Genomic DNA, 22,236 nt, shown 5'->3' with positions numbered 1-22,236 from the left:
TCCTGCCTCCACTTCCTGAGTGCTGGGGTAACAGGTGTGGACCAGCACATCCATTTTTGGTTTTTGTGTATGTGGTGCTGGGGAGACTCTGAGGGCTCTGTGGCAGCCAGCAGGCACCCTCCTGACTGAGGGACAGCCCAGCTCTGACACAGGAAGTTCTCTAACAACATCGTCTCTACTCATGTACCTCCAAGTCTCTTTCTATGGATTAAGGTGGTGTGCTGACAAGCTGTACAGTTCAAAGAGTCACAGAAAGGGCACGTGGCCCACTTTTGTGGCTTTACAACAGAGAAAATGAGGTACAGCTCAGTTTGCCGAGTGACCCATTACAGCACCCATAGCTGACGGCGCTGGAGAACACGTGACCCTGAGTTATTCACCACCAGGCTCCATCTGCACAAAAAGAAAGCCACTTGAACTTGGCTAGTACGGGATTTTTGCTGATAGAACTGAATCACTACTGAAATGATGGAAAATTTGATGAAAAAAAAAAACTAAATTGGAGCAGTGAATGAGCGCAGACTTAAGTGACGAGGCAGGAAACTGAGGTGGGAAAAGTCTGAACCGCCGTCACACATTCAGCACATCTGGATTAGCAAAGGGCCATGCGGCATGTTACCAGTCTTACAACTGCCAGGCTGACTCAAAACCACCTGTGTATGCACTTCCCTGACGGTATCTAAAAGCAAGAAACTGGTATTTCTCTAAAGCTGAAGAGGAGTCTGACCTGCTTCCTACCGTAACTGACAATTACTCAGCTACTTACACCTGAAGACAGCAAGTGCCTAGTAAGCCCCACGGGAACTAACAGTTCATCACAGTTACTTACTCCTCCCTTAGCGAAGAGGCAGGTACCATTATAATCCTCACTTTACTAGAGACAATGGTAGTCAAGTGCTCACAGGAAGAGCCAATGCAGGCTGGGCATGGCCTTGGCTACCGGAGTAGTCTGCTGTGGGGAACTAGGACCTGACCCACACTTCACTGCTATCCAGGGACAGTTACCTTTACAACTATGCTCTACGCTCCCAGACACAGTTTGCTTTTCTTTTAAAAATAAATGCTTTAATTAAAAAATTGTAAAAAAGCTCAGAAGAACTGACCCCAGTTATACCAGAATTCAAAAGAAAGGGTGTTAGCTGCTGAAGTTAAAGAACATGCCTTCTGTTGCAGAAAGCAAAGTCCGTGTACCAAACCTAACTGACAGTTCCTGAGGGATCTGGACTAGGCAGAAACCCATCGAAGGACTCTGTCTACCTGATGCCCTTTGAGAGAGCGGGAGATCCTGACTTTTAAAGCTTGCCGAGCAGCAAGAATAAAGCAGACATGGCATACAGTAAGGGAAGTGCTACAGCCATGCTCACGTCACATGAACGTATACACCTCCACACCAAACACAGCAGGGCTAAGACTTCCGGCCAACCTACCTTGCCAATGACTCGTTATATAGAATACAGTTCCTTAAGCAGGGATCCAATTCATCAAAAAATGAAGGGTGGGCAAATTATTAACATTTTACCTAGCCAAAGTAGCTACACACACTAACATGTCCAACAATAAAAAAAAAAAATCAGACAATGGGAGCTAGGAAATCTGGAAAAGCATTTATGGCTGTATTATTTTGCATTTTGTGAGCACATTAATTTTAAATGAAAGGGTAAGTGATATATATAGTCAAACTATTCAGCCTCTTTAGGTACATGAAAATTTGGTTGTATCAGGTCCTTAAAACCAATGACATCATCATTAGAAAAGACATTTAATTAACTTTTTAAACTCACTACCCCACAACGACACACAATCTATTCTTGCTATCCACTAGAACCAGGACAACTTATAATACCAATTACTGTTTAGGTCAAACTACATTTAGGTAGTAATTTAGGCAAATTACTATTTAGGTCAAACCACATTTTCTACCAAGGGAATTTTATACTTATCTTCCACTTTAAGAAAGAGGCTACTGGATGGTGCATACCTTTAATGCCAGTACTCAAGAGGCAGAGGCAAGGCAGAGGCGGAGGATCTCTGCAAGTCTGAGGACAGCCAGGACTACATAGTGAGACTTTATCTCAAAATATATGCATGAATAAACAAACCACCAAAAGACAAAACAAGAAGAAATACAGAGGCTAATGACTAATGATAAATGCCTAATATTTTATATCTAATTGAAATTCACATTAAATGAGCTTAGCATACTTTAGCTTTTCTTTCGAAGCCTTTTCTTTGCACTGGAAAGTGTATTGAGGTAGGAAAAAATTGAAGTGTTCAGATTATAGAAAAAGAAGACAGCCATGATTTTTCAGTACTCTCCGTTAAACTAAGGTGTCTGTCATTGATCATTATTTCTCAACTGCTTAACTTAAAGTATGGGAACAGATGTCTCAGTTCTCTCGTGTAGTCAAGATTGAAATTTTAAGTTCTAATTTAGTATGTATGTTCATCCCCAGAATACTCTGGTAATTTAAATTCTCCCTCACAAATTGGCTTATAGAGTGAGAATTCCTATCTGAAATCAGGAAATAAGAAGGTAGAAGGGCAGTCTTGACCTTGGGTTCTAAACTCTGGCATATGATGAACTTGTAGAAGTTTGTCAACGGTCGAGTTAAGGCTTTCGGCACTAGACAGCGCCCGGCTCAGAGTAGGCATTACTAGCTGCTGAGTTTTTCTCTCACATGAAATAACTTTTAAAAGCTCATATCCATTTTTATTAATAGTATTCTTTGTAAGATTATCACTAAATTTAAGATGAGGATTTCTAAGTAGTGTGAATAATTTGGTTGTTTCCAGAGGCCAGCACATTGGGGAGCCACCCAAGCAAGTTTAGAAAGAACCCAGCTTCTGAGATGCAGATTCAGCACAGCTGGAGGACACTGTAACAAGAGAGATCTGCAGGTGAGGTTAAAGAATGACAACCAATGACTCTACATGGCCAGCAGAGGACATGGGAAAGTCAAGAGCTTACTGCCCAACATCTACCAGCTCAATGCAATTTACTACCTTAAATATAAAATATGAAATACAATATCAAAGACAATTACTTTGCATTTAAATTTTAAAAGAACTTACTTACTTGTTTCCACCTAAAAAGTAACTACTTTGGTGTCCTTGTCCGTACTCTAACTGTAGATCCTGATGGCATGAAGCATGACAGTTAGCACAGCAGTACAGCACTCACCATAAACTAACACATATCATTTTAAAAAGAAAAGTCCCAAGCCCCAAATAAATCTGTATTGCTATATACTCTTAAAAAGAAGGCATGGTGGCACTTTCAACAATACAAGATATAAGTCTGTAGTCCTGATCTTTATTATTTAAGTATTTTTCTGGGAATTTTTTCCATATGACAGCTACAAGTCTCATTTGTGGCTATTGTTATTGTAATTAGTATTTGTAAAAAATCAGCTTGTAAAAAGAAAAAAGCTCAAATAAAGTATTATCAAGCTACAATGAAGCAAAAAAAGAACAGACTAAGCAACCAAAACCATCTTGCTTTGACTTTGTACGTGGCATCTGGAATGACCGTGTATATATACACATTCACATATTTCTACTGCTGCTTCATGCAGGTGATTAATGTTTTACGAACATAAAGCTGTGCAGAAGTGAGGTATGCATGTGAACTTGTACACGCCTGGAAACTGGAGGTTTAGGAAGATTTTAAAGTTAAAACAGCAAAGCTTAAAATGAATACGGAGAGTCTTTCCTTACTTAAGCATTTGACTGAATGCTGTAGGTTGCAGAGAGTTAAGAATTAAAATCCAGAAGAATGAGCAATATATAGGCTCCACTAAAACACCTTCTTGAGAAGAAGGCATCACCCGGCAGCCAGAGCAAGAACCAAGCTGCCTCCCTCCTTCAAAGAAGCCACTGTACTCCAGTCACAGGTGTAAGAAATCTTCTGTCAAGGGGACTTCAGATGTGGGACTGGGGCTCTAGATAGGTCACCTTGGGACAACCTCCCAAGGTCTCACAGAGTTTACCACACAGATCTCCTCCAGCACTTACACTGAATTTTAATGTCTACAAGTCTCTTACAGCAGTAACCAGGCCATGACCTCTTCAAACACAGGGGAAAAGGTCAAATCTGTCTGCCTTCCTCACAGTCAGGGTCTAACACACACCTGACACAAGACTGTGTTCTGAGTGTAAACACTTGCTCAAATGCCACCTCTTTCGTCTCCTGGAAACAGATAAACACTTCCCCAGGGTACAGATACTCAGAATCACAAACATCCCAAGTCTAGAATCTAAGATTAGAACACAATTCCATGCAACACACTGTACTTTAAAGTTAACTTTAAGGCCTGTCCAAAAAATATCTGTTGAAAATAAAAATATTGACTTAGATAAGGCTCAAATTTTGTCCTCTTCAATATTTGCGTGCAGTCGTGCACACAGTAACTGTTCTTACCAACGACAGCAAAGATAACCCATCATAAATGAAAAAGCTTAGTGGCTGTCCCACTGGTGCCAAGTGAAACTCCAACGGAAAAGGAGACACGTTCTCCTTAACTTACAACGTATCTTAATATGACCAATCACCAAGTCACAAGCCTCCAACTACTATTTCACTTTCCAGTTTTAGTGCTCATGACTTTGTACTTTATGCACTAGAATCAGCTAACAAAGGACTCATCTCTACAGATGCTCTAAGTTCAAGCTTCTTGTCTTCAGGTATAGATGACCAAACTCTCTAACCAGAGCAGTCATGGCTATAGCAAGAGAATCTCATAAATTTTTAGATAATGGCTTCAAAATATATGTATGTGCAGAGTGGATTCTGTCTTCTACTGATGTGTAGGAATGGCCGCTTAGATGAGAGATGACAATCTGTAGCAGGTTGACAATAATGACCAGAAAATGAAAACCAATCAAGGTCAGGAGTATATATAAGGAAAGGGAATTATTTAAAATAACTAAAGGGAGCCGGGCGGTGGTGGCGCACGCCTTTAATCCCAGCACTCGGGAGGCAGAGCCAGGTGGATCTCTGTGAGTTCAAGGCCAGCCTGGACTACCAAGTGAGTTCCAGGAAAGGCGCAAAGCTACACAGAGAAACCCTGTCTCGAAAAACCAAAAAAAAAAAAAAAAAAAAAAAAAAATAACTAAAGGGATATTTTAATAGAAAATTAGGCACAGACTCATATACATTCAGGCCAGTAGAGTATGCATGTCGTAGGCACACTCAAGTTTGATGATGAAGCTGAGTCCAGTCCTTGTAAAACTGAAAGGGGCTATTCTTCATTCATCATTTCTCTCCTGAACTCAAGTTACACTCTAATAACCACGTGGATCGTCAAGATGGCTCAGCGAGGTGAGATTCCTGGCACCAAGCCTGACTACCTGAGTTCAATGCCCAGAACCAACATGGTGGCAGGGAAGAAATGACATCTAAAGGTTGTCCTCTGACCTCCACCCTCAACATGGTGTGTCCCCCTCCCCACACACACATCATGCACTACACAGTAATAACACATTTTAAAAAAAGTATTTGGAAGCCATTCTATATTAGAAAAATGCTATCAAAATTATGTTTGGGAAGCACTCAAAATAACCAAGATGATGGCATCACTCGGCTATCTTTGATAAGTTAAATGAGAATACACTTGAGCATGCAAGCATCAGAAAAAATAGCAGCATTAAACAATTAATGAATGAGAATGCTTAATGACACAGTAATGTCAAAGCAGTAACAACATACACTGAGAACATGGGACAACTTAGGAGAGACTCAACCTGGGGGCTCAAACAACAGTCCGAGACAGTTACCCCAGCACACGCTAAAGAACTTTATGGGAGAGAAAGTCCTAACTGCAGGGGCTACTTTCACTGCGGAGCAGGGAAGGCTATTTCTAAGTCTAGGGCAGGAATTCTAAGAAAACAGAAAAGAGCTAAGAAAGGCCAGGGACCTCACTGTGAGACACTGGAAAGGGAGGACATACTCAAGAAAACCTAACTGTAGTGGTTTTATGTCAGGTCACCTTGGAAGACTACAGTCTGTACCAGATGGGAAAACAGCAGGAAGTCAACAGAACTGAGACAGTGGGACGGACAGACAGACGGACGGACAGACACACACACACACACACACACACACACACACACACACACACCAAGAAAAGAGCAGGAGAGAATATTTTTCCTCATAAAAAGAGAGGAAATTATGGCAGGAGTAAGAATGGCTAGTAAAAATTTCCTTTTTAAAATGGAAGATGATGTAAAGAAATAAGCTGGGAATGAATCCAAGATAACACAAAACAAATTCCTTTTAAAGTCAGAGAAGCAGGTTGAGTTGGAAAACGGTCTGATGACTGATCCCCACTAGGTGACGAAGACTGAGGGGCCGTATCTGAAGAACATGACTTCCACACTGAATCTTAGAAAGGTCCTGGGTTAGACTATTATTCTCTATGCCTTCTCCTAACAGTTGGCATGGAATTTTAGCTGGGCACAGTAGAGCACACCTACCATCTAAGCACTTAGGAGACAGAAGCAGGTATATCTTGAGTTCAAGGCTAGCCTAACTCTATATAGTGATCCTATCTCAAAACAAAACAAAACAAAACAAAACAAAACAAAACAAAACAAAACAGGACAAAACAATGAGCAAATAGATAACCTCAAAAACCAAAAATAGGCCGGGCAGTGGTGGCGCACGCCTTTAATCCCAGCACTCGGGAGGCAGAGCCAGGCGGATCTCTGTGAGTTCGAGGCCAGCCTGGACTACCAAGTGAGTTCCAGGAAAGGCGCAAAGCTACACAGAGAAACCCTGTCTCGAAAAACCAAAAAAAAAAAAAAAAAACAAAAAAACCAAAAATAGCATTTTATTATTAACTTTCACTCAACTATCAAAAATTAGTGAGTAAAATTAGGCACGTTATTAAAATAAACAGCATCAGCTGTGACAGATTTGAAATATAATCTTTTAATCTAAAGATGTGTAGATCAAACAGACCCATTTTTATGACTACAGACAAAATTCTTACTATTCAATTATTGCTTCCATGATTTTTAGTAATGTCAGCAGTTTTCAAAGTTCAGACTTAAAATGTAAACAAGGCGCAAAACCTGAAATTCCATTCTTCTGTTATATAAAGTTTTGGTTCTTTAGAAATTACTCTTGGGTAGGAAAAAACATTGAGAGTATAACACTCAAAATTCATTTATAAAATCACGAATACTCTCAGTACTTAGAAATAGCTGCTACCCTGGCCTGTCTATGCAGCAAGGTAACGGCAGCTCCTTTTGCATTCCCCAGACCCCATGCCGAACTCCTGATGGTCCTCCTGCCTCTACCTCCCACTGCTGTGAGTAGAGGCATGTGCCAGCACTCCTGCAATAAACACCCATGAGAGCTGAGGTGGATGGATCCCTCACACTCGCTTGGACAACTATCACCACAACTAGGAAAAAAAAGAAAGAAAGAAAGAAAGAAAGAAAGAAAGAAAGAAAGAAAGAAAGAAAGAAAGAAAGAAAGAAAGAAAGAAAGAAAGAAAGGCGAAGAGAAGATGAAGTAAGGGATGGCAGTGTGGGAAACCAGAAGCCTCTCCACAGGTATGTGTGCACATGGAGAAGCTGCTGTGGCAAACATACAGCAGTTTCGGAAACATTTAAAGACAGAATCGCCATTCATTCCAGCAGGTCCACTTCTGGGTACATAACAGCGGGATTCAAACCTGTATTTGTAGACCTGTGATCCTGCCTGTATTAGCCACAATAGCCCAAAAGGCAACAGCAGAAGTGTCCACTGACAGATGAATAAATAAGTAAAATGTGCCATTACATACACAGACTTTCTTTCAGCATGAAGAAGAAAATTCTGACATATGGGGAAATGTGAGGGAACCGTGAAGATGCTAGAAGAGTCAGGAGAGGGCAAGTAGTTAGGGTTCCACTTGTCCACGGTCCCTAAGATAGTCACACCCATAGAGGCAGAAGAGACTGGTGGTGACTGGGGCCAGTGAGAGGGAATGGGTATGGAGTTCAGTGTGGGAAAATGCGATGTTGTGGAGATGACTGGTGTGCAGTGAGTCTGCACTATACTATAAAAAAGATCAAAACAGGAAATTTTATACTACGTATGTTTTTCCACAGTTAAAAAAAAGAAACAAACTATGGAATACGTATGTTGAGGGGAGGAAGAACCCACTACTTCAAAGCAAAACGACAACACAAGCAAGCAAGCTGACATGACGGGTAGAGGGCACACACACACACACACACACACACACACACACACACACACCACAGGGGCTGAGGCCACTAGCCCCAACTGTTATGCTTAGCTAATGAACAAGGACAACATTCAGCTCCTTTGCATCTTGAATGCTACACTTGTAAAACAAGGAAAATAAGGTAATAAACAGTCTTGTGTGCCCGGATGATTATGACATCAGTAGGTGATATAATCACGGGGCCACTGTTGGATATATACTCTCCGTTGTTGATGAAAATACCATACTTAGTGTTTAGAGTAACACACAACATGTAAAACTGTCAACATAAATGTTAGCTCTTTGTTACCACTAGGAATGAGGCTTTACAGCTGATTTTTATGAACTGTACAATCTAGTGTCTCAGGTGTCCTCCTTCTTCCATAGCCATCTAGAGGTTAAGGGTTCCTAACCTAGCCCTCCCCTGTCACAGATGCCTTCAAACTGCTCCCCTGTATCACAAGACACTCCTGACTCCAAGACAGGATGGGAGGAGCCAGGGATGTGGCAACTCAGTCAGGTTTGGGGGCTGGTTCCACACGGTTCTCATGTCTGATATCTGCTCTTGCTGTCATCCATTCTGCACAGAGGATACTAGTAAATAGTGGGGCTGACTTCAACTCTGAGTCTGTGACCTATTTCCTCTGCAACATTCACCGATTGCCATTCTAGTCTGAATATCTAATTCTGAAAGAAATTATAATCCAGAAACGACTCTTTTCTTTGGATTTTCTCTCTCACCTGGCCCCATTCCTCTCACTTTAAGAAGCCATTTGAAACACACCTCCTGCTTTGGAGTCATACATCTGTTCACTCACTGGGCCTCCCTCAGCCTCCTCCCTCCCTCTGAGGCTGCTGCTATGCAGTAACAGCTTCAGGCTGTCCTAGGACTCAGGTTGTATGTAGCTCAGGTTGGCCCTGAACTCAGTTCTCTTCCTGCCTTAGCCTCCCAAGTGCTGGAATTATCGGCATGAGCCGCCACACCCAGCTGCATTATCCCCTCCCCGTGTCTTCAGATGCCCACTGTAGACAACACATTAACCTTCACAGCTTCATCATCTTCTCTTTGATGACTCAGCTCCGTCTCTTTGAGCTAACTCCCATTTCTAAAAGTAGTGTAACGGTGTCTTAACTTCAGCTGTTTATCAAATACTTCTTAAAACTGTGGTCTGTGGCAGTGATCCTACACGGATTGCCAGGAAACGTAGGTGCACCTATCTGTTTCCTTCCCTGACAGTTCACAATGGATCTGCAGCCTTAATTCCTCTCAGAAGCACAAAGGCCACATTGGCCCAGAGCAGCTTTGGTTTTCTGACCTCCATGGTGCCCACGTGTTTGCTCCAGGGGCTAGCAATTGACAGGTGGCCACATTTTGGTAATCAAGCTTATGTGCTTTTGCATGGCTAAGAATTTATATCTGCACTGGTGGTGGGTGGTGGTGGCACACACCTTTAACCCAAGTACTCGGGAAGCAGAGGTAGGCAGATCTCTGAGTTTGAGGCCACCCTGGTCTACTCAAAGAGTGAGTTCCAGGACAGCCAGGGCTGTTACACAGAGAAACTCTGACTCAAAAAACGAACAAACAAACAAAAAACCAAAAAACCCCAAAACCAAAACCAAACAACAAAAAAAGAATTTTTACTTATAAGTATTGCTTCATCTAATGAGACAGTAACTTCTCTCTCCAAAAGAATGATGTCTAAAATCTTTTGTTTTATAAATATTGTAAGATATGGATTTCAGCATTTATATAAATCTTTAGACTAACCAGAACTCAAAGAGGTATCCAATCAAGTTAGAGAGAAAGAGAAAGAAAACCCCATTTGAGAGGCAGAAGAGCAGAATGTGGGAATAAATGTTGGGGTAACTAGGGGTTCTGGCCAGCCATATGAATAGAAGGAACTACTTAGTAATGTTTTAGAAAGTACTAGCTATCTAATATTTACTAGGTGAAGTTTTCCTACGCAATGGGAAGATAATCTTAATGTATATAACTTCAGGGATGCTGTACAGTCCAGATCTTTTTCATGAGAAAAGTAGACATGGCATATAATGCTAACAAATTCAAATTTCACCTGACTCTACTGATAAATTAGGGATAAATCATTTGTTCAAATTACATACGATGCATGCAATATAGAGTATATACAATATATTAATATACATTATATAAATGCCATTAATATGTAGTATCAAGTTATATATATGAATGTATATATATATCAATGGTTTATCATTCATTGAAATAAGATATATCATGAATATTGGACATTTTTACAAAGAAATGTCATTTCTAAAAAAACCTTCATACTTGCGTAAGAAATTTAAATACTAATGTTTTTTATAGAAGAAAAAAATGTTTACTACTGCAATTTTACACTTGAGTAGATTTGACTTGTCATGGGAAAAAGTTGCTGCATTTTTTTTTTTTATATATGGAAGCTCGCTAAATGACAAGCTTTAGTTTATAATACAATAAAACTGGACCAAATGTCTGAGCTTAGGAGAGTTAAGACTAAAACAATGCTGACAAAGAAAATCAGAAGATGAGAAATACCAGATTAGATCTTGCAGTGTAGTATATTTCTTCTGAACTGTCGAAAAAACCATCACTGTCGGGCTGTTTAGCAGAGACCAAGAAACCCAGGTTATTGACACTTAGACTGACAGGCCACAGACTCACAAGGGACGCTTTCACGTGGGAGGTGGGTCCTGCTAACACAATTTTATTCAGGCAAATGCACAATCAAACGATAGCAAGTGGCCTCCACACAAGCAACAGGGCAACAACCGCTCGATAACACAGTTACGAAGTTAGCGCAGGTCCACTCAGGCTGCCGTAACAAAACACAATTAGCATTCATTCATAAACGTTGTGACTGTTTCTTAACCCGTCCCATCCTTCTACAAGAATGGCAGGCTTTAACGTTAAAATCTGATCGTTTTAGGATTTTAACGTTCTCTTCCTTCAGGCTAGTACAATGACATGGTAAGACAAAGGCTAATTCAAGTGGTGAGAATACGCATTCAGCTTCAGAAGAAAGCTCCTACTGTATCAGCCTTCGGGATTTATTAATCATTATTTTCTTCCAATTTATTAATGGGAAAGGAACAACCCACCACACTAATAATCTGCAGCCTTGGCAAAACAATTTTATTAGGATTTTTTTTTAAAAGCTCATTTTGATTCTTCTATAAAGTATTAACTACTCAAATATTTGCAGAGCACTCTGCCTCCAAGACTGGACCAGAGAGAGCATTGCATCTGGACAACCGTACATAAACACTGCCACAGAAGGAAGCCTCAGGAGCCTGTGCATGCAGGCAAGCTCCGTTTGTTTAGAGGCAAAGGATCCATTCTCCACACCTGCTGAGTGTTAGCACTCTAAACATGCCAGGCCAGGCTGCTGCTTAGAGACCATGGCACTTTTCCTGATGGCCACAGAAACAAAAAACAAAAAACAAAACCCTCAAAACCGAACACGAATTTAAAAAAAAAAAAAAAAAAAAAAAGTAAAAGGCCAGCATTTAAAACAGAGAATGGTAAAACTTATGTCTTCAAATAATTTTGAAAATACTCAATTTCAGCAACACAGATTTATTTATTCAGTATTTCTAATTACCATTTTTTTTTCTCCAAATACTTTTGAAAATACTAATTACTAGCTAGTCAGTACCAATCACAAAGGCGAATTTAAGATTTATGTTCAGAGGTTAACATTCCAAGACCAGGTTACTTACAAGTTCGTGATGTGGCTCTGTTTCCTTCCGTAAGGGAGGATCAAATTTTACCTGGCCAACTGAGAAGAAAAAGAGGTTTGTCAGGATATGGGATGTTTCCTTCCTGCTTTTTGCTTGTTGGCTTTGTTTTGAGACAGGGTCTGATTATTTTAGCCCAGGCTAGCCTTGAACACAGGAACTTCCTGTAAATATTAAGTGATGTAACATCTTAATTTATTTATTCATGCACGCATGCATGCAGTACTGGGGGTTGGGCCAGGGCCTTGTTCATAATAGGCAATTGCTCTGCGCTGAGTTTATCCTTTGCCTACTAGGCATTTTCTAGAGTAAAAAAAGTAACAAGCAAAATGACATGCTGAAATCAGGCTCTAACTTGCTCATGTGCTATGGTCTAGTATAAGAGACCTTTTACTTGGTATTTGGGAAGGCAGACGTCAGTTGGTACAAGTGGGTGTGGGAGTCAGCTGCAAGATGGCCCAGTGACCTCTGTGTCCTCTCCTATTCTAACTAGATCAGAGTGTGTGGGGATGACAAAGCAAGCACAGCAGAACTAATGGCTGTCCTTCAAGGTAAGGTTCTGTCTTTCCACTGGATCATCTAGTGTGGAGGAAATCCCTTTGTGAGCTGCCCACAGGTGAGGGAGGGCCTTCAGCTATCAGTCCTGTGAGTATGGAAGCAACCATCTAGCCCAGCCAAGCCTTCAATGATCACAGCTCCAGATAACATCCTGACAGCTTTGTCAACAAGGCTCTGAGCCAGAAACACTCCACCATGCTGTGGTGGTTCAAAGAAGACTGGCCCTAATGTTTAGTCAGCAGGGAATGAAGCTGTTTGAAAGCATTACAAGGATCAGGAGGTGTGGCCCTGTTGGAGGAAGTGTGTCACGGGGGGCGGGCTTTGATGTTTCAGAAGCCCATGCCAGGCCCAGGCTCTCTCTCTGCCTGCAGACTAGGAAGCGGTTCTTGGCTATTGCTCTAGTTGCCATGATTCACCATTCTCCCTGCCATGATGAGACTAGACTGACCCTCTGAAACTGTAAGCAAGGCCCCAGTTAAATGCTTCCTTTTCTTTTCTTTTTTCCTTTTTCTTTTTCTTTTGGTTTTTTGAGACAGGGTTTCTCTGTGTAGTTTTGGCGCCTTTCCCTCTGTAGCCCAGGCTAGCCTTGAACTCACAGAGATCTGCCTGCCTCTGCCTCCCGCGTGCTGGGATTAAAGGCATGCATTACCACCGCCCGGCTAATGCTTCCTTTTCTAAGAGTTGCTGTGGTCATGGTGTCTCTTCACAGCAATGGAATGGTGACTAAGACAGAAGATGGTACCAGGGACCTGGGTATTGGTGTGACAGGCTTGACAGTGATGCTTGTCAGAAGAAAATGGAAAACCTTGAGATTCTGGACTAAAGAAGCGAGTGGACGCTTTAAGTGGGGTTTACATGGCCATCCTAGTAGGAACATGGACAGCGGTGCGGAGGCAGGTGTGGACTGCAGGGCCAGCACCAGAAAGTTTCAGAAGGAAAGAATGTCAGTAACAGGCTCAGAGACTATTCTTGTGCTATTTTGGCAAAGAATACGGCTTCCTTTTGCCCTTGTCCTAACAATCTGTCTGAGGGTAAATTGAAGAGTTCTGGATTAATGGCATTGGCAGAATTGACTGCAAGATAATCTAATAGTGACTGTGTCCTGTGGTTATTAGTAATCACTCTTACGCAGATCTATAATGAAAGGGAATAAGCTGGACAAAGAAAAATAGAAAATGTACAGATTCAAGGGAAAAGGAACACTAGGAAGTGTAATGGAGTTAAGTCCTGTGCTCAACGAGATAAACAGACCAAAGAAAAGTCTTATGCTAAATGGAATAAAGGGAGTAGTGACTTCAGGCCAAGACCCTACCCAGCTAAGCTTCCAATTTGTGAAGAGGAATTCAAGAAAAGCTTGAGCAGTGAAGGAAACCATCTACAACAGAGATCTGATGCAGACATAACTGAAGGAGGGGCCGTGGTGGTCTGAAAGAAAATGGCCCCCAAAGGAAGTGGCGCTATTAGGAGGTGTGGTCTTGTTGGAGAAGGTGCAGTCTTATTGGAAGTGTGTCACCATGGAGGCAGGCTTTGAGGTCTCATGTATGCTCAAGATACTGCCCACTGTCTCAGTTCACTTCCTGTTGCCTTTGGATCAAGATGCAGAGTTCTACAGTACCAAGTCTGCTTGCATGCTGCCATACTCCATGCTCCCTACCATGAAGACAGAAGACTACACCTCTGAAACTGTAAGCCGCCACCTCAACTAAAAGGTTTTCCTTTCTATGAGTCGCTGCTGACATGGTGTCTCTTCACAGCAAGAGAAACCCTAACTAAGACAGAGGCCAAGTTCCCCATCCAGCAGCAAAACTTGGCAGCTTCAGCCATGTGGTTCTAGCTTTAGAGTTAAGGAACCAAGAGAGGAGTTGTGGAATCTCCAGCCATGGCTAAGGAAAGCTCCTGAGGCCAGGTGTGGGTCAGGGTTGTCCCTGCAAGGAGGCCCAGAGAGGCCTTTCATGAAGCTGTGAAGATGAAGCCTGAACTGTGTTTGAGACCCCAGGATGTTGGAGATGTCAGGATCGTGGGATGCCTGACAAGGAAGGCTGAAGACAGCACGGAAGGAGCCCAAGGGAGTGAAGTGTGCTGCAGTTCACAAAGCCGACAGGAGCTGGAGGGCTGAGGAGCACTCTGACAGCAGATGCGGAGATGCAGAGTGTGGAGTTTGCCCAGCTGAGTTTTGGCCTCGCTCTGATCCAGTATTTCCTCACTATGCTCCCTTTCCCCAACTTTGAAATGGGAATGTACATTCTATGCCATTTTTTTTTAAAGATTTATTTATTTATTATGTGTACAGTGTTCTGCCTGCATGCCAGAAGAGGGCACCAGATCCCATTACAGATGGTTGTGAGCCACCATGTGGTTGCTGGGAATTGAACTCAGGACCTCTGGAAGAACAGCCAGTGCTCTTAACCTCTGAGCCATCTCTCCAGCCCCTATTCTGTGCCATTTTATGGTGGAAGTAAATCTGCTTTTTGATTTTCATTTTATAGGGGTTACAATGAAGAGAATCCCAGGAGTCTCAGAACAGACTGAACTTTAAACAGTGTTGAGACTGTGATAGCCTATTGGGACTTCTGAAGTTGGACTGAATGCATTTTTGCCTTCTGATATGGCTACAAGCTTATGGAGGTCAGCCAGTGGAATACAGTGGTTTGAATAAGAATGGCACCCACAGGTTCATATATTTGAATACTTAAGTTATCAGGAGTTGTTGCCCATCCCAGTGGGCAACCCTGCCTGTGCTCTTAACAATGCCCAGCCCCTGCCTGTAACTGTCTCTCGGCTGTGTCTGTCATTCCTACCACTTCCCTGCACATACACAAGGCAAGAGCTGAAGGCAAAGGGGCTTCCTAAAAGAGAAAGGACAACAAGCAGCCTTTCTGCAAACAAGGAAGTTTTCACTCCTGTTGCTTGAACACCATTTAGTTGAGAACTGGTCACATGGAGAAATATCAGGTAGCTGGAAACAAAACATTACGAAGAAAAAATATACTCAATCATTCTTCCAAAGCCTGTCTTTATAGGAACAGCATGAAACACCTTCTACACAGCAAATTTTACACGTAATCATAAAACACCTTGTACTAGCTGTTTGTTTTCAACTTAACACAAGCTAGAGTCATCTGAGAGGAGGGAACCTTAAGTAAGAAAGTGCTCCCACCAGACTGGCCAGTGGGCAAGCCTGTGGAGATTTTTTTGACTGATGATTGATGGGGGTTGGGGGGTGTCCAGTTCACTAGGGTGGTGCCACTGTGGGCTGGTGGTCCTGGGTGTTTTAAGAAAGCATGCTGAGCAAGTCAGTAAGCAGGATTCCTCCATGGCTTCTGCACTGGCTCCTGCCCTACCTGGAGTTCCTGTCAAGTGCCTTTCCTAGATGATGGCCTACAAGCTATAAGATGAAATAAACCCTTTCCTCCCCAAGTTTTTGTCATGGTGTATTATCACAACAACAGAAATTCTAAGTAAGATACACCCCCAAACATTCATCAAAACCAAGAGTAAGCCTTGAAAGTCCCAGATATCAAATCCATAAATAACCAAAATGGAGTTTGAATCCTGTTCTTCCCTCCACATATGAAGAATACGACACTTACTAAAGTTTGTTATCTGTCCCTACCCATAGGGACATGTACAGAGTACACAGGAGCCTCAGGAAAGTTAGGCTAGAGGTGTCTAGTTTCCTGCAGCACATACACATACAGGAATTTGATGGTTGTTGATACAAATTAGCAAAGAGTGATCAAGAGATCAATGGGTGGACTCCTGGGCCAATGTGAGACCAACCCTCAGGCAGGCTCTGGATGGGTGAAGCCTGAGAAGCTACCTTTGAGTCCCAGGGAACTCACAGCTGGTTTGCAGACATCTCTCTAGTTCACACACAGTGTGGCCCTTCGGCACAGGCACACGCTGGGAGCTTCTCAGAAGACCCACTCCATCCTGTCTACTGAGCCACAGGCTGCATTTAACAAGCTCGCCAGGTAACTCCAGGCACTCAGGAGCTAAGATGCACTCCCTTGATGACGTCGATCTTCCTCAGTTCCCATGTTTTACTTTTCCTTCCAAAATGTAACATATATATCCCCTTTCTTGTCACCAAAAGTTCCAAAGGAATAAAGAAAATAAAATTCGTATAGCCCTCATTAAACTTTACATATAACAGTGTTTACAAAGAAAAAGAAACAAAGAAAAAAATAATTCTAACCAAACTACAGTTTAAAAATCTCGTTTTTGGTCACTGAATTATGATGGTTAAGGGTCTGTACTCACAGTTTATCTCTGAGCGTGTTTTTTCTTCTCTTACATTTCTACTTGTTGAAGGAATTCTATGTGGAACAGCAACAAGAGGCTTAAAAAAAAAACCAAAATTATTGCTATGTAACACCTGACAATCAAGTCAGTTTTATCCACAGAATTATGCAAAGATAAATGAAGAAGCAATTCTCATTTTACAAAAATGAGAATTAAAGCAAATTTTCATATTTTAAAAAGGTAATCACAGTATCAGTTCAAAGTATGAAAGTAAAAATAAAAATATTTTAAGTTGTCCACTCAAAGCAAATTTGTTTTTATTCTGGTAGAACGTGCTTATAAGACTAGGTAAAATACACAAAGAAGTAAATCATGTATCTGTTTATTTGTACGCATAACATTAGGGGTGTACAGATCCATTTCCTAAAAATGAACTGGTTATACTCAGGCAGAGAAACCAGAACAGTGGTTCTCAGCCTGTGAGTCATGACCCGAGCGTGTGTGTGTGTGTGTGTGTGTGTGTGTGTGTGTGTGTGTGTGTGTGTAATGACCCGAGCGTGTGTGTGTGTGTGTGTGTGTGTGTGTGTGTGTGTGTGTGTGTGTATGTGTGTGTGTGTGTGATATGACCCTTTCACAGAGTTCACAATATCAGACATCCTACATATCAGATATTTTTGTTATGATTCATAACAGTAGCAAAATTACAGTTGTGAAGTAGCAACAAAAATAATGTTATGGTTGGGGGTCCCCACAACATGAGGAACTGTATTAAAGGGTCGCAGCATTAGGAAGGTTGAGAGCCACTGAGCCAGAAGCAGTGGGGGGCACACTTATAGTCCCAGCTACTGCGGGGTGGGGGCTGAGGCGGAAGGAGGTACCCCGCCCGGGTGATGAACGCCAGCCTGGGTAGTAGGAAAAGAGACCTGAAACCATGACGAAGACAAAGGAGAGACAGCACTCTGGGGACCTGTACACAGCATTTCAGAATAATGGAGCCCAGACATCGTTTACTCATTTTTCATTTTTATTGTATCTTGGTTTCTTATGTGTACACATTCAGGCATGTGTGGAGGTCAGAGGACAACCTGGGAGAGTTGGTTCTTTCCTTCCACCACGCAGGTCAAGGGATGGAACCCACTGAGCCATCTGGCCCTCAAGCGTCTTTTAAACCTATTCTTTGACATACAGATTTTTGAAATACCATTAAGTATACATTCACTCGCAGAGGGTAGGAGATGGCGGCATGTTTCATTTTTTTGCCACAATATGAAGTGAGCCGACTGAAGCAAGACTGTTCAAAACTGTGTAATTCTATTTCCGTCAACTCTAGCATTGTTTCTCAGGAGCCCCGACACCCTTCGTTAAAAGCATGTTCTTCGTTCCATCTTAGTCTCTCTGGATTTTACATACACCGTTATAATTTCTGCTAGAAAAGGTAAGTCCACAAGCAATCATTGAATTGTATAGGAGTTGTTCCCAGAAGCTGGCTTTGGAACTCTTACTCTGCGTATGTCAATGTGAGAGCTGTCAATGACTCAAAGTATCAAAAGGATGAAGAGAAACTTATGGTTTGAGGAAACTTTGGGAATGAAACCTCTAGCATGTCGGGAACCAGATTCCCAGAAGTCATGAGTAGACAACGATGATCTAGAGGTCATATTATTCCCAGCATGGAGAACAGAGACAAACCAAAGCCCTGATGGAGTTTTCCATGCACATGTACTGACGGAGAGGGTGTACAAGAAAGCCTCCCCAAATAATGCACACAGAGAAGGATTACCGGGAGACCTGAAGGTGTCCTGACACCTTCCCTGAAGGTAAAGCAGGTGGGATGACACTGGGCACAACTTAGTCTAATTAACGTGGCCAAAAAGGAAGAGCTCAAACAGGCAGAACAGGGTTCAGAATCTGGGGATGGGGGCCCCCTGAAGGGACAAAGGCCACAGAGATACACTCTCAGAATACAAAATTTAAGCTTGACCCTCCAAACACGAATTGTCATAAATCTAGTTATAAAGTCCGCTGCGATAAGTTCCCAAGTACAGGGGAAACAGTAATTCACAAAAACAATTAGGAAGTAGGGGCCACCCTAATGGCATTTAAACAAACAAGCCACTCACAAAAATGAATAACTTTCAACTTTCTTTTTAAGCAATGCTTTCTATGCCTTAAGACTGAAATAACTTTAAGATGTATTAAATATTGTGAGTAAAATAAACCATTTTTGGTTTTTTAAAAAAACCAATCCCTTTATTTACTATGTGTGCACACGTGTGTGGACACACACGCAGTGGCATGCACGTGGAGGTCAGAGGACAACCTGAGTGAGTCACTTTTCTCCTTCCAACATGCATGTTCCAGGGATTGAACTCAGGTCCTTAGGCTTGACAGCAAGAGCCCTTATCCTTAACCACTGTGCCATCTCACCAACCACCCTCTGTGGTGATACTGTGTTCCCCAAAATATTGTGTACCCTAATAAACCTATCTGGGGTCAGAGAACAGAAAAGCTACTAGATACTTAGGCTAGAAAATGGTGGCACTCACGCCTTTAATCCTAGTATTCCAGAGGCAGAAATCCATCTGGATCTCTGTGAGTTCAAGGCCACATTGGAAACAGTCAGGCATGGTGACACATGCCTTTAATCCCAGGGAGTGATGGTAGAAGGCAGAAAGATATATAAGGTGTGAAGACCAGGAACTAGAAGCATTTGGCTGGTTAAGCATTTGTCTGGTTAAGGACTCAGAGGCCTCCAGTCTGAGGAAACAAGACCAGCTGAGGATCCGGCGAGGTGAGGTTAGCTGTGGCTTGTTCTGGTTCTCTGATCATCCAGTTCCCCCAATACCTGGCTCAGGTTTGATTTTATTAATAAGAACTTTTAAGATTCCTGCTACAACCCTCCTTTTAATCCACAGTATCCCTATATAGCCCAGGCTAGCCTTCTTTAACTCATTTAGTCTCTACCTCAGTTCTGGCATTACAGATGTACACCACCATGACCAACTATTTTTTTAACTTTAAGATTTTATGTTGCTCAGAATAGCCTCAAACTTTCTATGTAACTGAGGCTAGCCTTGAACTTTTAATCTTGATTCTAGACCTTCCAAGTGCTGAGATTATAGGTCTGCACAACCATTCTTGGCTTTGGCTTAAAAAAAAAATACTTCTTGACAAATACATAAAATTTTATCCTTTATAAGCCATTTCATGTTGATTCAAGTTATTATTCATAGGTTCTATGACTATTGGATAGTTAACATAAGCCAGTTTATTTATTTATATATACATATAAGATTTCACCATCGAAGACTTTTGGGGTCCAGCCCCTAAAAGCCTTTTCCCAGGGTTCCAGAAGAGATGCTACCAGCAGCAAGAATTAATCTGAGGGATACTCAAATAAATCTAAGTACACCGAGCTCTTTAGTCCATTCCACTTTATTCTTCTAAGACAAAACTCTCTACTCAGCTTCAGTTCTGTTCTCATACTTAATTCTTCTCTGTTCCTATCTCTCCTGTCCTCTCACTGTTCTATCTAAGTTCCTTCCATCCTCCTCCTCCTCCTCCTCCTCCTCTCTGCCCAGTCCAGTTTAAATCCACATACAACCCACAATACTCTGGCTCTACCCCTTTCTGGTGGGCGGGGCAAGTCTGCTCGGTAGCTAGGAAGCCTACACCATAGCTAGAAGCACCTGGTATGAAAAAGACCCATTTGTTCCGAGTTAATTGTTGGAGGGGAAGTCTAGGGGTGCCACTTGGGCTGTGGAAGAAAGGAGGGTCTGAGCTTAATTTGCACAAGAAACAAAGCTATGTACAATGCTTATTCTGTCTGCCATTTGTCCTTGGATGTTTGAGAGGTATCTCAGATTGTCCAGAGCTGGCTCTGGCCTTAGATGCTAGCTAAAGGAGATGTCTGATTCTAACGCTAAAAAAGAGAAAAAAAAAAAAAAAGTCTGGAAGAAGGAAGCCTTGCCTGTGTGACTGTTATCCAAATGCCTTAACTGTATAGGGAAAAACTATGCCCAAAGAATGACCAATCCGCACTGTTAGAAGGTCTTAGGAGAAGGAATCAACTGGGGAAGCTATAACAGCACACATGAAATTCACAGCAGAAAGCAGCCGATATATTCAAAAGCCAAATAACACCAATACTCCTTGAGCCTTGCCTTCCTCTGGAAAAGTCCTTGACCTTCCAGGTAATAGCTTTTGTCAGTTAGCTGAATTCCTACTACATCCTTCTGTGGCTCCCAGCATTTCTCTATGTAGTAAACACTGGCTTTGAACTTGTGATCCTGTTAATGATGATGATTAAAGTGTCATCATGCTGGGCAAGCTAGAGTTTTATAACCAGAGGGAAACTTTGTACATTAGGAGACATAAGACATTATTGGGGACACTTCTGGTTTCACAACTGGGGACAGAAGGGTGCTACTGGCAACTAAAAGGAGTGGCCAGGGGTACTGTGAAACTTCCTGCTCACACTGCAGCTGCTCACAACCAGTGCTTGTCTGACAATAAATACACACAGCGCTCAGTCTGACGTGACCTGCGACAAAGGGAGCAGTGGTGGCCTCAGTCTCCCTTCTAGGTGAAGGATTAGCAACCCATGGCTCACGGTCAATCCCACTGCAGTCTGTTTCTATAGAAAGGTTTCACTGGAGCATCACCAAGCCCCTTCCTGGGTTATCCATCTCCACCTCCACTCACTACTGAAGTCTGGAACTGATGGCCACGGGGCTCAAATTCAAATCCATTTCTGTCTGGAGTTTTAGGGACAATGGATGCCAATCACCTTAGGTCAATGATCTAAGACAGTGAATTCTGATGCTTTGATGTCATTTAGTTCACTTTCAGGTCCCCATCTTTAAAAACATAACCAGGCATATACATCTTACCACAAAAAGAAACTTGTACCCACCCCAACAATAATCTCCCTTAAATTTTCTAGGAATTTTACAAAACAAGAAAAGTACAATCTTTCTTTAAGAGAGGTTAGTTTTTTGTCAACCTGACATAAGCTGGGGTTGATGCCTCCATTAGACTGGCCAGTAGTCAAGACTATAAACTCATGATTACTATGGGAGGGCCCTGGAGGTACAAGAAAGCCACGAAGAACAAGACAGCAAGCGTGTGCCCCCGTGGTGTTGGCTTCGGCTCCTCCTTCAGCTTCTGCCCTGGCTTCTTCAACAATCAACCATGATTGCGACTATGAGCCAAATAAACCTCCTCCTCTTCCCTCAGTTGGTTTTTATCAGTGTTTTATTACAGCACTGGCAGGAGAACTGGGACAGGCAATGACTTCCTCTCACAGGAAGTGTGTCTAAGTCCTCGCACAGGAAGTGTGTCTGAGTCCTCCCACAGGAAGTGTGTCTGAGTCCTCCCACAGGAAGTGTGTCTGAGTCCTCCCACAGGAAGTGTGTGAGTCCTCCCACAGGAAGTGTGTGAGTCCTCCCACAGG

General features: G+C 42.3%; 1 protein-coding gene across 2 annotated transcripts in view; it reads right to left on the bottom strand.

The window, feature by feature from the left end:
- The window catches only part of Map4k3 (mitogen-activated protein kinase kinase kinase kinase 3), a 150,309-nt gene that overhangs the window by 34,595 nt on the left and 93,478 nt on the right, over positions 1 to 22,236 (bottom strand). Inside the window, exons 13-16 of one of the 2 annotated variants that reach the window (XM_059248481.1) lie at positions 16,800 to 16,878; positions 11,961 to 12,019; positions 10,777 to 10,839; positions 3,077 to 3,135 (exon numbers count right to left, since the gene is read on the bottom strand). In XM_059248481.1, the coding sequence (XP_059104464.1) occupies positions 3,077 to 3,135; positions 10,777 to 10,839; positions 11,961 to 12,019; positions 16,800 to 16,878 (260 nt within the window). The remainder of the gene's footprint in view (positions 1 to 3,076; positions 3,136 to 10,776; positions 10,840 to 11,960; positions 12,020 to 16,799; positions 16,879 to 22,236) is intronic. The other variant, XM_059248482.1, reaches the window with a different exon arrangement.

This window comes from Peromyscus eremicus, chromosome 22 (genome assembly GCF_949786415.1).
Source record: "Peromyscus eremicus chromosome 22, PerEre_H2_v1, whole genome shotgun sequence".
Taxonomy (NCBI): domain Eukaryota; kingdom Metazoa; phylum Chordata; class Mammalia; order Rodentia; family Cricetidae; genus Peromyscus; species Peromyscus eremicus.
This window is presented reverse-complemented; position numbering and strand designations above follow the sequence as displayed.